This window comes from Bombina bombina, chromosome 7, assembly GCF_027579735.1.
Source record: "Bombina bombina isolate aBomBom1 chromosome 7, aBomBom1.pri, whole genome shotgun sequence".
Classification (NCBI taxonomy): Eukaryota; Metazoa; Chordata; class Amphibia; order Anura; family Bombinatoridae; genus Bombina; species Bombina bombina.
Genome location: NC_069505.1, coordinates 201,827,690 through 201,845,522, shown reverse-complemented (window position 1 = coordinate 201,845,522; position 17,833 = coordinate 201,827,690). Strand labels below are relative to the sequence as shown.

Here is a 17,833-nt window from a genome sequence, read left to right as displayed (position 1 = left end):
ACCATGAGTTGCATGGGGCGTTAATATTATCTGTTGAGCAACAGGGGCAGATATTAGAGAGGGGCATTCAAGTAGATAGGGGAAGATTAGATATAGAGAGGGAAATATTGAGAATAGAAACAGGTAGAATAGATTTATAGAGGGAAAGATTTGTATATGAAAGGATGAGGGCTAGTGAAATATTAGAATTAGAGAGGGATAGATTTTTATACAAAAGACAGAAGGATAGTGATAGGAATACATTTTGATAGGGAGAGATTTGAAGTAGACAGGGCCAGGGTAGCTGTAGAGCAGGGAGAACTATATTGTCAGAAGAGGGCAGACGAAGACAACCGGATTTTTAATCATCAACTTTTTTATGTTTGGGAGCAGAACAACAAGGGAGAGATCTCCCTTGCTGTCTCCATCTGCCAAAAAAAGGAAAGAGTAGGGTTTTTATTTTGTTCTGGTATATTAATTTATTTTAAATATAATTTATATTTTATTTTTTATTATGTATGTCATTATATTTTTACTTTTATTATTTAAATATATGAATAAAAATATATCCAAAACTAAAAAATTTGTTTGTTTGTTATTACTTTATTCACATAATACAAATGTTACAAATGATTGTTGATCAAATTCAATGCATGGGTAAGATATACTGTTATCTGCTTATTAAAGGGTCAATCTACACCATATATTTTTGGGGTTTAAATTTAAAAATGTAAAAAAATAAAAGATTATATAGTCTTGACTTTGGTATAAACAACTCACTTCTATTAAAGGTTAACTGAATCAATAATTTTAATTTCAGGAGTCATAAATAGCATGTGATAGTAAAGTCATTTGAAATTTAATTACATTGTTGAAATGTGTTCATTCTCATGTTTCCTTATTTAAAAAAATATATGGCTTTTTCAGTAAAGGGACACTGAATACCAACAAATAATTTTAAAACTAAGATAGAGCATGCAATAGTAAGAAAATATATCATTTTCAAATATTATCAATTTATATTTGTTCTCTAGCTATCTTTATCATGGAGAGCAGTTGTTTAATGGTGGATGCATTTTTCCACAAATCTTCAAAAACAACCCAGGTTAAGAAAGAAAAAAAATCTTGTTTTTCAAATACAGATAGCAAGATAATTATTATGAATTGTCGATTTTCAAAACTCTCTCTCTGTCTCTCTATCTCTCTCTCTCCTCTCTCTATCACCAATTTTGCTTTGTTCTCTTGGTATTCTTTGTTGAAAGCTAAACCTAGGAAGGCTTGTATGATAATTTCTAAGCACCTGAAGGCCACCTCTTCTCACATGTTGTTTATTTGCTCATCACAACAGGGGAGAGCTAGTTCATAAAAACCTGTCATGAACCAAGCCTCCAGACTAAAAAGAAAAAGAAAAGGTCTGGGAGGCATTCTGCTTAAAAGGGCTGTGCGGGTATTTGAACCTGTGACTCTGTGTTTACAACTCTGTTTGCTTGTATGTTGAGCCACAGCCACTTCTAGCAGTTCAGGAGTTTCAAATGCTACTAAATGATCTGTGAAATGAGTACTTGTCTTACTTGTAATTACACCTGTGCAAAACACAGGTGCTCTCAATTTTGGATTTACTCACAACCAATCCTGTACAAAACCTCCCTATTTAAGGCTGGCTTTTAGGCTGCATATTGTCTTGAGATTGTTTCTGTTTTGTCACAAGCCAGAACCTGTTTCATGTACTTCTGTACATATTTGGAGGAAGACTTCACCTTTGCACCTGTTTACAAGTTTTTTCCAGCTTTGTGCAAATCCTGCACTTCAGTTATTACCAGGACAAAGACTTTACCTTTAAACCTGCTACCTGTTTACAAGGTTGTTTCCTGCTTTGTGCAAATCCTGCACTTCAGTTATTACCAGGACAAAGACTTTACCTTTAAACCTGTTTACAAGGTTGTTTACAGCTTTGTGCAAATCCTGCACTTCAGTTACTACCAGGACAAAGACTTTACCTTTAAACCTGTTACCTGTTTACAAGGTTGTTTCCTGTCTTGTGCAGTTCCTACACTTCAGTTATTACCAGGCCAAAGACTTTACCTTTAAACCTGCTACCTGTTTACAAGGTTGTTTCCTGCTTTCTGCAAATCCTGCACTTCAGTTATTACCAGAACAAAGACTTTACCTTTAAACCTGTTTACAAGGTTATTTCCTGCTTTGTGCAAATCCTGCACTTCAGTTACTACTAGGACAAAGACTTTACCTTTAAACCTGCTACCTGTTTACAAGTTTGATTCCTGCCTTGTGCAATTCCTGCACTTCAGTTATTACCAGGAGAAAGACTTTCCTTTTGAATCTGCATCTGTGCTTACTTGTTTGTTCCTTTCCACTCCTGGCGTATGTGGACATAGCATACCTGAATAGTATACATTAAAATACCCTGCAAGTATTTGCTTAATCAAAGTATTTTGCTATTTAAATAAATCTGATATATTTTCAATCTATATGGCTTCTACTAATCTTCATTTAAAGCAACTGTTCCAGACAATGAGGCTCTCACAAAATATCCTGAGACAGAACATGACAGAATGTCAAGACCATAAAAGAGAGCCCTCTGGGATTATTGCTTTATTGGAATCAGTATTAAAGTTTATTAAGGACATACTGGTTAACTTTATGGAGCTGGTGGAAACATTATGTCTCCCAACGGAAAACTTGTCTGAAGTTACCTTCTGATCAAGAAAAGGTTGTAAAGAACCCTTAACAGAAGAGGAAAAGACTTGGTGAAGACAACTTAACCTCTGTTTCTATTGTGGGAAAACTGGTCACCACATCACAGGGTGTCCAGTAAAAAAACCCTAGAGGATCAAGTCAAGATACAGCCAAGTTTAAAATGGACTATGATGCTAAGGGAACAAATTATACTTCCGCTAGCAAACTAAAAGATACCCCTGGAGAGGACATAGCTATGGAGAATACATCTATTCTACAAGCAACCGTTTCTAACACGCTTCAAGAAATGGTACCTGATTTGAAACAGATGGTCATTGGGAGTACAACTCCAACTACATCCACTACCCATGCAACTGCATCTGTTTCAGCATCAACCACATTGGAGAACTCTGCAAAAATACTTCCTGAAAATCCGGCACATTACCTTGTCTCTGCCCTGGCTTGAGATCTTGCTAACAAAAGTCACTTCAGCCTTCCAGCTGAATCAGACTCTGCCACATTTAAAGATCCGTACTTCCTTCACCCAGCTACTCATTGGCTGAGAAAGAATTGGATGAGATGGTTGATTTGGATATATATGACACAGATAATGAATTCCTTGAATCTGAAGGAGAGGTCATATCCTACCCGAAGGTACTCTACCCATCAGCCAGTCCATTATAAGTTGCTGGACATAATCAGGAATCTCCAAAACAAACCGATCTTTGTATTTCAACTCTTGTTATGCCTAAAGTGGAATCTTCTATGGGTCCCCAAACTCAGGCAGCTTTTCAAAGGAAAGAATCAACTTCATCTGAATGTATTAGGGCTTTAAATGGAACACTGGTTCGTAAAATCTATCTTTAGATGTCTGAACAGGCTTTGAGCGCCCAAAGTGTGCTCTTTGGAGGCGGCGTCTGTCATAAACATTCTGCTCAATAGGGCTGTGCAGGGATTTGAACCTGTGACTCTGTGTTTACTACTCTGTTTGCTTGTATGTTGAGCCACATCCACTTCTAGGAGTTTAGGAGTTTCAAATGCAACTTAAATGATCTGTGAAATGAGTACTTGTTTTACTTGTAATTACACCTGTGCAAAACACAAGTGCTCTCAATTTTGGATTTACTCAGAACCAATCCTGTACAAAACCTCCCTATTTAAGGCTGGCTTTTAGGCTGCATATTGTCTTGACATTGTTTCTGTTTTGTCACAAGCCAGAACCTGTTTCCTGTACGTCTGTACATATTTGGAGGAAGACTTCACCTTTGCACCTGTTTACAAGTTTGTTTCCTGCTTTGTGCAAATCCTGCACTTCAGTTATTACCAGGACAAAGAATTTACCTTTAAACCTGTTTACAAGGTTGTTTTCTGCCTTGTGCAATTCCTGCACTTCAGTTATTACCAGGACAAATACTTTACCTTTACCTTTAAACCTGCTACCTGTTTACAAGCAACCAGTAGTGCATTGCTGATATCCTGGTATCCCCACACATCCTGAAATGTTTGGTCCTCATATCCACGCTGTGTTAACACAGCTAGTGTGTTATATAAGAGAAGGTAATAAAATGTTAATTTTCCATTTTTCTCTCCAAGTATTGATGGTTGGTTTAAAGACAGATATACGATAAAGAAGCAGGTATATGTACTAAATGTGATAGTAATGTGAAGTAATTAGATCTGATTTTATTAGGTTGTGGCTTCAAAACACAAAATCAGCTAATTCATATACACAAATAAGCCTTATGAAAGCAAATCTCATACATTTTATACTCTGCAGCTGGTAAAAAAAAGTAATTGGAAACACATTAAGGTAAAATCATTTTTATAGTATACTGTCCCTTTAAGCACAGACAGGCCTGTGCGCAAGTACAATATTGAAAATTAATAAAGACATTTTTAAAGAAACGCACAGAGAAGGTACATAACTCACTCACAATCTCTCAGCTAAGATGAAAATCAATAATTGAAGGGTTAGTTAACGCATTTAGAAAAATGGTACAAGCAGGGACGAAACTACAGGGTGTGCAGAGGTCGCAATTGTGACAGGGCCCAGCTTAAAAAAAATATCCTTGCACCTGGGCCCTGTGGTTTCTAGTTATGCCTCTGGGTACAAGCATGGTTACACTTTTGGGTACAAGCACGGGTACTGACACACAATGTAAGCTCTCAATCCAACAAACTGTGAATAAATGAAGGGTGCATAAAGGGTGACATAAATGTCAGTATTATTGCGTCATGAGCAAATTGATTGCATAATTTATGCACCACGATTGACCAATTTCTGTATTGCATCATGTGACAAGCAGAATGTTGTGTATAAATTAATATGTATAGAATTAGATCATCCAGGTGAGTTCACCAGCTGTAATAAATGCAGGTGTATTGTTTGTGCAATTAAATAAATTAATTCTGCACAACACATGAGGATTTAGCTATGGTTGTAATCATAACTCTGATTTTCTGTGTTTGGATGGCTTAAAATGTCAGTGATTATGCTGTTTTTGAAATAACACATTAAAGAACAATGTGGTGTATTAACATTGCCAAACATAACTTAGAAAAAAAATGCAATGTAGAACATTATGAAATGCAATAATTTGTGCAACCATTTCAAATCTCTTGCTATCCTTTGTTGGAAGTAGAATGCCATTTTAAAGTCATGTCAATGTATTTTGCATGCACAAAAGGAAAACAGTGTCATGCAAAATACATTGAAATTACTTTAAAATGGCATTCTACTTCCAACAAAGGATAGCAAGAGAATGAAAATAGTGCTAATATGTTATTCCTAAAAATATATAATTACTGACCTTTTAAGCCTTCACCAAACACAGAAAATAAGTTCAGATTTCATCCATACCTAAATACTCATGTGTTGTGCATAAGTAATTTATTGAATTGCACAAACAATACACCTGTATTTATTACAGCTGGTGAACCTGCACAAAATCAAATGACATTTTAAAATCATTTCAATGTAATTTTAATGCCACTATTTTCATTCTCTTCCTATCCTTTGTGTGAAGATGAATGCCATTTTAAAATCATTTAAATGTATTTTGCATGCCACTGTTTTCGTTCTCTTGCTATCCTTTGTTTAAAAATATTTGCAGAGTGAATTGAAGAAAAATGTAGAGTATCACCATTGCAAAACATGAAAGAAAGGGACTGCTATTTAATAACTTGGTGTTGGTAACATTTGTCTTTGCGTATAGAAAACATTAAACATGGTGCAAATAGATTTTTTTTTAAATAAAAATAAGGGAGATAGCTATATAATGTTTTAATTTAAAATTGTATCTCTATATCTATTAGTTTGACAAGTTTGGTGCAAAAAAATGTAAATGCATTTGGATATTGTCCGCTTGCTTTGTAATGGGAGACAAGGTTGTAGCATAATCCATCAGTAGTAATATATTTTTCATTTTCATCCCTATATCTACTAGTGCACCAAATGTGTAGCAATAATATTGTTTGATTTATGAAGGGTATACATATTTAATAAAGTTTCTAATTTACTTGTACAGGTAGCCCTCAGTTTACGCCGGGGTTAGGTTCCAGAAGGAATGGTTGTAAATCGAAACCGTTGTAAATTGAAATCCAGTTTATAATGTAAGTCAATGGGAAGTGAGGGAGTTAGGTTTCAGGCCCCTCTCAAAATTGTCATAAGTAGCACCTAATACATTATTTTTAAAGCTTTGAAATGAAGACTTTAAATGCTAAATAACATTATAAACCTAATAAAATAATCACACAACACAGAAAATATAATTAAACTAAGTTAAATGAACAAAAACATTTGTTAAACAGCATTATAAACCTAATAAAATAATCACACAACACAGACTTCACTTGCATTTTTCGGCAAACAGTTCTTTCTATGCATTCCAATCTGGACTGATTTATAGACAGGAAGATCTTGTTCCTTTGAAATCTGCTCGATAGCTCAGGTCTGGTTAAACTGATTAATTTCAGCTTGCTTGGGTTTGCTGCAACACAAGCGGACAGCTCCACCTACTGGCTATTTTAATAAATGCACTGCTTCTTAATGCTTTTCAATAGCAGTCAGATGACTGGGAAAAAAGGTTGTTATTCTGAAACGGTGTAAATTGAACCGTTGTAAAACGAGGGCCACCTGTATTATGTAATATACTTGATTCTCTTGCAGCATCGAACATAAGCTTTCAGTGTTTTCCGACTCCCATTGAGTTCTATGGCATCCGCGACCTGAAGGGTGGCGGATTGAAAACCAGGTACGCTGAGTCAGAAAAGACGCAAGCGTAACTGTAGAAATTTTGATAACTTCGTGCAAGCTTCAAATAGTGTCGAATAGGAGGGCAAATGAACACAATTCCGCTTGAATTCCATGGGTTTTAAACTCGCATCGATCTGCGTCGGATTGAGATCTCGGGATCGTATGTTATGTCACAAATTTAAACATTTGCCGATGTTGACGCTTTGAAAACTACGGTGGATCAATATTGCGACAATTACGATGCGGAATTCCAGCGTATTTTCAGTTGAAGCTTTGATAAATTGGCCCCTATGTGTACTCTTAGGATAAAAAAACAAAGCTACAAGGATAGTAGCAAAATATGTAGCAGACTGTCACATGACGAGAACCCCCAATCAGATTAAATGAATGGTTATCATATTTACCCACTATACTCCTACTTTATAAATGGTTATTGATCTGTTTTATTGTAAAAATATTACTTTGGCAACACATGTAATAATGTCATGCTAATAAAGTATTCTTGACTTGATATCATCGCAAGTCCTGGACAGCCCTGCTCCGCACCTCCCACAGCTTTGCGCCATCGGGATGAAGATAGAAGATGGTCCCACAAGGGAGGAAGATGTTGCACCCTGGATGAAGACTTCTTGCCGCCTTAATGAGGATGGATGACCAGACTTCAGGAACCATAAGTAGATATTCTGGGGTTAGTGTTAGGTTTAGGTTTTTTTTTTTTTTAGATTAGGGCTTTGGGCAGTAAATGAGCTGAATGCCCTTTTAAGGGCAATGCCCATACAAATGCCCAATGGGTATCTTAGGATTTTTTCAGATTTAGGTTTTTTATTTTGGGGGGTTGGTTGGGTGGGGAGTTTACTTTTACGGGGGACTTTGTAAATTTTAGGTAAAAGAGCTGTTTAATTTAGGGCAATTCCCTACAAAAGGCAATTTTAAGGGCTATTGGTAGTTTATTGTTAGGTTAAGGGGTGTTTTTATTTTGTTTGTTTTTTTATTTTTATAGGGCTATTAGATTAGGTGTAATTGTTTTTATTTTTGATCATTTTGTTTATTATTTTTTGTAATCTTAGAGTTTTTTATTTTTCGTATTTTTAGTGTTTATTATCACCAGAAATTCACCAGAACTGCTGGTGCAATGATAAATGCCGACAGCGTTTTTATTGAGCATTCACCTCTTTTCCACATGAATATCCTTTAACCTAAGATAATAACGTCTAATAACCTAGAAACATTTTAAATATTTATAGTGCACAAATATAAGAAGAATATGACTACTAAGATTGTTATCCATCGCTTAATCAGCAAATCGATGTAAATGCCCATATTATTAACTTGAGCAGTAACCGTTATATAACATGAATCTTTTTTTCCCACATCATAGAATTAATTGTACAATTTAAGATTGAACTATTAATGGGAACAGCATAACTATCTCCTTCAACATTCCTGCATAATCCATAAACGGCCGGTGCTTATCAAGGCAAATATTTCCAAAACAGCTGCCATTCACTTCCTTAGTCATAGCGTGGAGTGAGGTCTGTGCTCCACACTATGAGGAAGTGGATATCATCTGTGCTGGAAATATTTGCAGCGATAAGCACCTGTTGAGCGACACCAACTAGAAACTTAGTCTAGCATGACTAAGGGGTTAAGCCCCGAAACGTTGCTTTTTTATGTTATTCCAATAAAAGTTATATAAGCTAACTTGCAGTGCTGGTGACTATTCGTTTACACTACCAACTAGAAACTGTGATCTGGCCAGTAAGTTACCATTAGTTCCGCCTGCTACTTTGACCATTTTCTTGGTCCTCTGACCTGAATTATCTTCTTTAACCTCTGTATGGCTGGCTTCAAACTAACTGCTTTACTTTCCCACAAAGGTTAATCCAGCAAAGGATCACATTAGGGTTGCCTCAGCCATTACAATTTCAAAACCTGAAAAGGTAACCATTAGAGACACTGGGGCATATTTATCAAGCTCTGTATTGAACTTGATGCCCCTTGTTTCTGGCAAGCCTATATATAACCACATGTTGCTAAATTGTGTGCTCTATCAAGCATTTTCTGCTAATCTTGCATGGGAGCTTCATATTAACCAATGGGGATGTACCCGCTACAAGTGGGGCATTCGTGTTGTCTGATTTGAATAGATCGAATGTGTATTACACCCCATCGATATTTCCTGATATTCCTGCATTAGCTGTTGCTCTATGAATAAATGCGAGGGTGTACCAGCTATAGGTGGGACATTTGATCTCCTCACTACAACTTTTGAATGTGTATTACATCCCAGTACAATGTTTAGTACATCATGCGCCAAGGTGAACATGCAGCTTCTACGTTGATTGACAAAGGTGACCCTTCTCCAACCTGTGTGAAACATACAGCATTGTTGTGCCAGAAGCAGTTCATAAGTCACAGGCCAATATCCCTTTGTTTGGGGAAGTTTCACTCACAGCAGAGACAAGTGGGCATGTATGATGATGCCTTAAAACATTGCAAGATCATTGGACACTACTCTGGTGCAGATCACTCCCACATATGCAAATTAGCCATGCAGTTGCTCAACTAACAGCGCAATGAAGTATAAATCTTGTGGGTGGGAACGGAACCAGCTGATCAGATTTGCAAGTGATTATCCACAGCTGAACACAGCCTTGATGTCAGCTATGACTTGAATAAATATAACACATTTAGCCAGTAGTTGTATGCTCTCATGGGGAACACCACATAGCTGGTGTGACAACTTTGGATTTACCTTTTGGGACATTTGAAAAAGATGCCAGTTAGGCATCGAAACGTCATGTTTTTCCCAAGATTTTAACTTTTTGTATTATTAAAAGCTAAATTTTACTTACAAATGACCAGCGAGTGCTGCCTTTTTTGCATAGTACATACTGTTTTGACATTGCACCCTGGCAGCTGCTACTAAATATATGGTGTGCATTCCTACACAGGACTTTGCTTTATATATATATATATATATATATATATATATATATATATATACACACACATAATGTAGATGGAGCCTGGGTCCCACCATACTTCCCTGTAGTAAAAGCGGCACTGATTAAAGGGAGAGAGGGCCGCTAGAGATGGTTAAGACATTTCACTTGTGTGGATGATGGTCACTGCAACCTTCAAAAATGGAAAGTGGCAAATGAGTTGTTAAAAAGCAAATTGCACAGACGGTAGATCATACTGAACATCCAAACCCCAACCAAAAATGTCAAATGGCATAATACATTGACACCTGGAGTCAGATAGAAAGAAAAGCCCAAGACCGAGATGGCTGGAGAGTCCTGGTAGACAGCCTATACCCCATGATCATTGGCTACATATAAAAAAAATATCAAGGTTTAACTAACCTCTATCAATTGGCTACAATGCAGCAACATTGATAAGGAAATGCCACGTCATACATCATTCTCTTTAGAAAAATTGCAAAACAGCTACATTCATGCCATAGTTTAAACTGTATCTGTTATAAATGGATAGCTTCTGAAAATGTTCTGGAGTCCTTTTCCTAGTTTTGCCTGCAAGCACTGTATTTTACATTTTCATGAAGAGAGTGAGAGAGCATCTGATTGAGAATGTGAAATCTATCTATCTATCTATCTATCTATCTATCTATCTATCTGTGTGTCTGTCTTTGTATCTGTATTTCTTTCAAACTGTCTGTCTGCCTATATAGCTTTCTGTTTATCTGTCTGCATCTATATCTATCTGTCTGTGTATATATATATATATATAAATATATATATATATATATATATATATATATATGTCTGTTTATCGGCCACGAAACTGCAGGGGTGGTATTGCACAAGCAGTTCTGGTGAACTGCTTGTGTAATGATAAATGCCGACAGCGTATGCTGTTGGCATTTATCGAAGTGTAGCGGACATGATACGCTACATTGTATCATGTCCGCTCGCACTTTGATAAATATACCCTAAAGTATTTACTTTGGAACCCCTTCTGACACTAAAACACATTTTCTAGAATATCAGAGTAAGAAACTTTATACATATAAAATCATTTAGTGTTAGTAAAAGTTTTAATTGGAGTAAAACTGACCATCTATTTACAAAAGATTGCCTTTAACCTTGTGGTAATTATGCAACATTTATTTAAATCACTGTGGTAAATATTCAATGCTGATCCTGCAATATTACAACACTGTGCCATAGCTACTCACTTCAGTGAATCCCAAACTGTAAACTATCCACTGCTAAAAACTCTCTGTAATTAACAGTTCTGGTTGTGAACTGCTTGTGCAATGCCGCCCCCTGCAGATTTGCGGCCAATCAGCCTCTAGCAGGGGGTGTCAATCAACCTGATCGTACCTCAGAGCAGACGAACAAATCTTTAGACTGCTACTTCTTAACTCCTGTTTCCAGCGAACCTGAATGCTCACGCGGAAACAGGTGCATTAGGCAACCTTTTGGGCCATGATAAATCGGCCCCATGGTGTTTAGTGTGCTGAGCAGTCCTCACTGTGTCACACACATTACATACAGCAGCCAGGAAAATAAATCTAATAATTACTGGGGTTGGAAGAAGAGGGTGTGGATGGCACTACATCATGTGTGGGACACTTTTTTTACCCTTTTTTTCCTTTAAGATTTACTGAAGAGATGGCTAAAATACCAAACTGTCCAGTGCAAGTTTGGGTAAGATATATATTTTGTCCGGACTATATAATTACTTTCTGTGCTCTGTAACTGCCACACTGGGGGAGGGGGGACTTTGTGAAATAACATTCTGCAGATCACCGACAAATAGGTTATTGATTATATCAAACTACTGCTGCAGTTATTACTCATAAATGGTTAAATACATCTTCCATGCATGGTTAAGTTAATTTGCAGAAGGGTATGACACATATTTTGTGATTATGCATTAATCTGATATATTAGTACCTCAGAGGTTGAGCAGTGACAACCAATGAGATAAGTGATCAAGATTTTCTACATTAAAGGGACAGTGTATTGTAAAATAGTTTTTACTAGCTGCAGAGTATAACATGTATGAGAAATTGCTTCTTTGGGCTTATATCTGTATATGAAATAGATTTTGTTCTTTGAAAATTAAAATGTGTTGTTCTTGCAGGGAAATCAGATCTCCTTGTTTTACCACTTTTTGTACACACACATGCCTCTTTGTAGTATCTCTGTCTGTATACCAAAGCTCAATACATACCAAGTTAACTTCCAAATTAAAAGCATAGTGATAATGGCAATGTTTTGAAAAGGGATATGTCTTGCCATTGAGATTGGCTGTGAAATGTTATAAAGGGCTGAAATCTGTATATGAAGGGAGTCTCACCAAGATTCATTTTACTATACTTCTATGGGGGAGGAGATGCTTCTCTTACACTGATGGAATTTTAAAGTCCGTATTGCCACCGCATTGAAGGTTTAATGTAAATTATATTTTTACACAGTATTGGATGGTAATACAGTTTGCAAGTGTCAAAAGAAACTGAGGGATTGTGGGTATATTATACATGTGTATGATATTGTAAAAAGGCTATAATATGAGTACCCTGTGTTTTGATGGGGAAACATTGCTGTTTTTTAAAGGATTATCCTCCATCTTAGTCTTGCCTGATTTTCAGTGACAAGTTTTCAAATTGTAAGAAATCTGCTGAACGCACAGTTAAACTCACTTTACATGTATATTAGTTGAACTGTTACAACCATTTTTATATTTAGTAATTGAATATCCTATGTTTTGTAAACAGGCTTTGAATACACAACCCCACTCCACTCCCACGATCTGAGATCAATAGCAATATGGGTGGATTTTCTTCTCCAACAACGTTCCCTATTATTTCCTAGGGGAGGCACAAAGCCACTGGTTGGGACAAAGAAGGTCTTCCCACTTTGAATAAAATATCGCTGGACGCACAGTTTGCAAGAAAAAAAAAATGCAATTTCTTGTGGGTCTGATGATCCTTTTATCATCAGGTTCATAGAGAGAACAATTGAAAAATAAACATTTTATTACTTATCTCTCCTAATCCCAGTACACTTCTTTTATTGGCTATGTTTTTGGTAGCCAATACAAACATTCAGTATAAGTGAAGATATCACAGGCAAAATCTGCTATTTCAAATGCCCAAGTAAAGGTAAATAGCTGTTTGTAAACAATTTAATTTGGGAACAAATTAAAGGGGATAAAAAAATAGGGTAAACTGTCCCTTTAAGGATTATGATGCTGCAGATATTGCATTTTTATTTTATTTTCTATCTCACTTCAGAAGTTTCCGACCTACCCGCCATCAGATGTGATATTGAGATAGTTTTCTTGATCACTGTGAGGTACAAACCGCACACATGTCAATGTCTCAAATTCTGTCATTGCCTTGAATATTACAGCAATGTCGTTCGCAGCTGAAAGAGAATAAGAAAGAACATGAGCAACTTTCAAAAAGGAATATATATTTAAAAATACAAAGAACATTTTCTACTATGTGAAGAACCTTGGAATATAAAATATTGACATTAAAAACACAGTAAGAAAAATGATAAAATATTAAAATTGATAAAAAATTATTTTTCAAGCTTTAAGGTATTTGAGTGGCTCTAAAGTGTATATATAAATACTGTATACACATGTATTTATATTTATAAACATGTGTATATTTGTATTTATATGTGTATATACATATAAGCACATAGACACATTTATATACATAAAAAAACAATGAAAAAACAAAATCATATTTAAAAAGTACTGTAAATATTATTAACATTTTAAAAGGGTATAAATAGGATGATGAATATTGGTTAGTTACGCTGATGTTGCTTTATTGTACACTAATATCCAAAAAAGATAACGTTTTGGAAGCCATAAGAAAGGTATTAAATCAAGAGCTAACACGTCTAGATAAAGAAAAAGGGGCAGATTTAATAAAGACCGAATGGCCCTGAATATAACTGTTTCCGCACAAGCCTTCAGGCTCCCCGGAAAGAGTAATTAAGAAGCAGCGGTCTTAAGACCGCTGTTCCTTAACTCGTCCACCGCCTCTAAGGCGGGGGACAGCAATCCACCCGATCTCATACAAACGGGTTGATTGACACCCCATGCTAGCGGCCAATTGGACGCAAATCTGCAGGGGGCAGCATTGCACAAGCAGTTCACCAGAGCGAATCATGTCCGCTCGGGGTATGATAAATCTACCCCAAAGAGTTTATAATAGATAGGATTAATCATGGAGATTAATTCCTTTTGTTACAACCATCAATATTACTTGCAAGTCAGTGGAACTGCAATGGGCACCTGGTTTGCACCTATGTAAGCTAACTTATATATGTCTATCTGGGAAGATCTTTATGTTTATTCTCTGCATGACTGGAGTAACAAACTGGTGGCCCATTGCAGATACATCAATGATATATTCTTGAGAAAGAGAGCGACCGCAGCTCTGGGCGTGTAACCATACAACCCGGAAGTCAATCCCAAGAAGGGGTAAGCAAAAAACCTCCAACACCCGGTGTGCCGTAGCCAAAGTGCTGGATAAATCCACAACAATCAGAGATGAACAAGAGAAACGGCAGGCACTACACCAAAGCCCATGTCTATGAGTAAGCACCGATGGGGTGGCGCGAAAGCGTCAGACTTTTAAAAACTTACTTAGAAGCTCCCAGTTTATCACTGTTGAAAATGTTAGGCTGGGACACACACTGAATTGGGCTGGAAAGCAAACAGAGCAGACACTCCCCACTCCCCTGCATATGAAAAGACCCTTTACACAAACGGGAGAAAGCTGGAGTAGGTAGACAACAGTCTACTTCTAAAACAAACTGGGGCTTGGCTAGGAGTCTGAAAATCAGCACAATTCTATTTAAAAATAAGCAGAACTATACATTTTTAAAAATAAAAAAACCTGTATAGGCTATATAAATGGATCCTCTACAAAACATTTATGCTAAGAAAAATCTTGTGTACAATGTCCCTTTAAAAATAGGTTTGAGAAACATTAATTTTCCCTCCATTTTAAAATGGTTCACCAACAATACCCTAAATACATTACTAAACTTATAGGTATCAGGAAAATAGAAAGACACTAGAGAGGTGGAAATCCGAATAATGACCTTGGTAAATCTAAGATGCAATGGATCTATACATTAGGCACCTTAAACCAGGTTGGCATAGAGATTTTGAACTATACCAGATTTTTGTATTAACAGATTTTATTATATTGTAACTAAGGGGGAGTCTTACGATCTGAACCCACCGCTATTTATTATTTGTTTTATTTATTCGTCAGAGGCTGCCCACTTGAATCACCTCCCCTTCTAAACATCGTGTATTGTTATTGAACAAAGACAGGGGAGGGATTACACAATACCTGATACTCATTGTTAAGGAATGTGATATACAAGTAATGACTGTTGCATTACTCTTAATACTAAAACCACCTGTTAGGATCTTTCAGTACGGTTATAAATAGCATAAGCTTTCCAATATTGATAGGAAGCTTAATCCATGTAAATATGTACTATAATATAAAAACAACACCATAAGTAAAACTAATAAGAATTGTAACTATAGATTTTTCCATGCTATTTTAAAAAAACTGTGTACAAGTTCACATTAAAAACATTTATTATACATGTATAAATACTATAAATAGAGTAATTTAATTAATAATAAATAAAGATAAATATGAACACACAAATATGTTCAACAATATATGCGCATATACCTATACTTCGGACCCCTATCATATAAAGTGTTAATGTGCCTGATCTATTAACTCATATTGAAGCACTATTACATATCAACTGGAAACAGGTGTTAAAGAAGCGTTAATAACATAAATAAAGATATAAATAAAAATTCATCACCTAGCAAGTATCTGCTTATACAAGCTCATTAGAATTGATGCTACTATAAAGATTAATCAATTACTAGCTGGTAATTATATGTTATATTGTAAAACAATTGGAAATGGGAATTGGAAATTAGAAAAGACCTTAGTGTATCATTAGAGATGGTACCCCAACAGAGAGAAATACCACTCGGGCAAACTAAAGTGAAAACATATGTAAGTTGTGTGGTTTTAAATAAGTAAGGGACTATATCTAAACCGGTACAGTATTTAACAGAGATTAATAAAGAGACTTCACAAGAACTGCTGGTGCAATGATAAATACCGACAGCGCTATAGGGAAATTAACGACCGCCACAAAAGAGGCGGTATTTCACCTCCCTATAGCGCTGCTATTACAGGTTTTGAAAAACCCGGCTTGTGCGGGCGATATGGTGGTGTTGAGCTCCATACCGCACCCAAATACAAGCGCTGCTTTGACGTGCTCGTGCACGATTTCCCCATAGACATCAGCGGGGAGAGTCAGCTAAAAAAAAGGAAAAGTTATGTTTAAACCTAACACCCTAACATTAAAACCACGTCTAAACACCCCTAATCTGTTGCCCCGATATCGCTGCCACCTACATACAGTTATTAACCCCTAATCTGCTGCCCCTAACATCACCACCACCTAAATACACTTATTAACCCCTAATCTGCTGCCCTTAACATCGCCGCCACCTACATTACAATTATTAACCCCTAATCTGCTGGCCCGAACATCGCCGCCACCTACCTACACTTATTAGCCCCTAATCTGCCACCCCCAATGTTGACGCCACTATACTAAAGTTATTAACCCCTAAACCTCTGACCTCCCACATCACTAACACTACATAAATATATTAACCCCTAAACCTAACCCTAAGCATAAGTCTAACCCTAAAGTAACCCTGAACCTAACCCTAACACCCCCTAACTTAAATATAATTAAAATAAATCTAAATAAAACTTACAATTATTATTTAAATAACCTATTTAAAACTAAATGCATTGCATTGATTGGATCAGCCAATAGGATAAAAGCTCAATCCTATTGGCTGATTGCAACAGCCAATAGGATTTTTTCACCTTTAATTCCTATTGGCTGATAGAATTCTATCAGCCAATCAGAATGTAAGGGACGCCATCTTGGATGACGTCACTTAAAGGGAAACTTCATTCTACAGCGGTGATCGGAAGAAGAGGATGCTCCGCACCAGATGTCTTGAAGATGGACCCACTTTATGCCGGATGGATGAAGATAGAAGATGCCGTCTGGATGAAAACTTCTGCCCGCTTGGATGAAGACTTCTGCAGGCTTCGATGAGGACTTCTGCCCGCTTGGATGAAGACTTCTGCCGCCTGGATGAGAATTGATGTCCAGTCTTCGAAAACTGTAAGTGAATCGTTGGGGGTTAGTTTTAGTTTTTTTTAAGGGTTTATTTGGTGGGTTTTATTTTTTAGAGTAGGGTTTTGGGCAATGTAAAAGAGTTAAATGCCCTTTTAAGGGCAATGCCCATCCAAATGCCATTTTTTAAGGGCAATGGTGAGCTTAGGTTTATTTGGGGGGTTTGGTTGTGTGGGTGGTGAGTTTTACTGTTGGGGAGGGCGGTGGTTTAGGGGTTAATAAGTTTATTATAGCTGTGGTGTGGCCGGACGGCAGATTAGGGGTTAATAATATTTAAATAGTGTTTGTGAAGCGGGAAGGTGGAATAGGGGTTAATAGGTTTATTATAGTGGCGACAATGTCTGGGAGGGCCTCAGTTTAGGGGTTAATAGGTAGTTTATGGGTGTTAGTGTACTTTTTAACACTTTAGTTATGAGTTTTAAGGTACAGCTTTGTAACGTAAAACTCATAACTACTGACTTTAGATGGCGGTACGGATCTTGTCAGTATAGCGTGTACCGCTCCCTTTTTGGCCTCCCAGGCAAACTTGTAATACCAAAAACTGGAAATTCTGTGGTGATAGTGCCACAGATTACCTATAGGAGGTGCTAAGCGGCAAAAATAGAGGTTACCCAAGTGTTACATATATAAT

The 17,833-nt window shown here is 36.6% G+C and overlaps 1 protein-coding gene across 1 annotated transcript in view; it reads right to left on the bottom strand.

Moving 5' to 3' along the window:
* LOC128636300 (astacin-like metalloendopeptidase) overlaps nucleotides 1-17,833 on the bottom strand; it is a 231,116-nt gene that overhangs the window by 132,708 nt on the left and 80,575 nt on the right. The window contains exon 4 of the mRNA XM_053689331.1: nucleotides 13,212-13,329. Within this exon, the coding sequence (XP_053545306.1) occupies nucleotides 13,212-13,329 (118 nt within the window). The remainder of the gene's footprint in view (nucleotides 1-13,211; nucleotides 13,330-17,833) is intronic.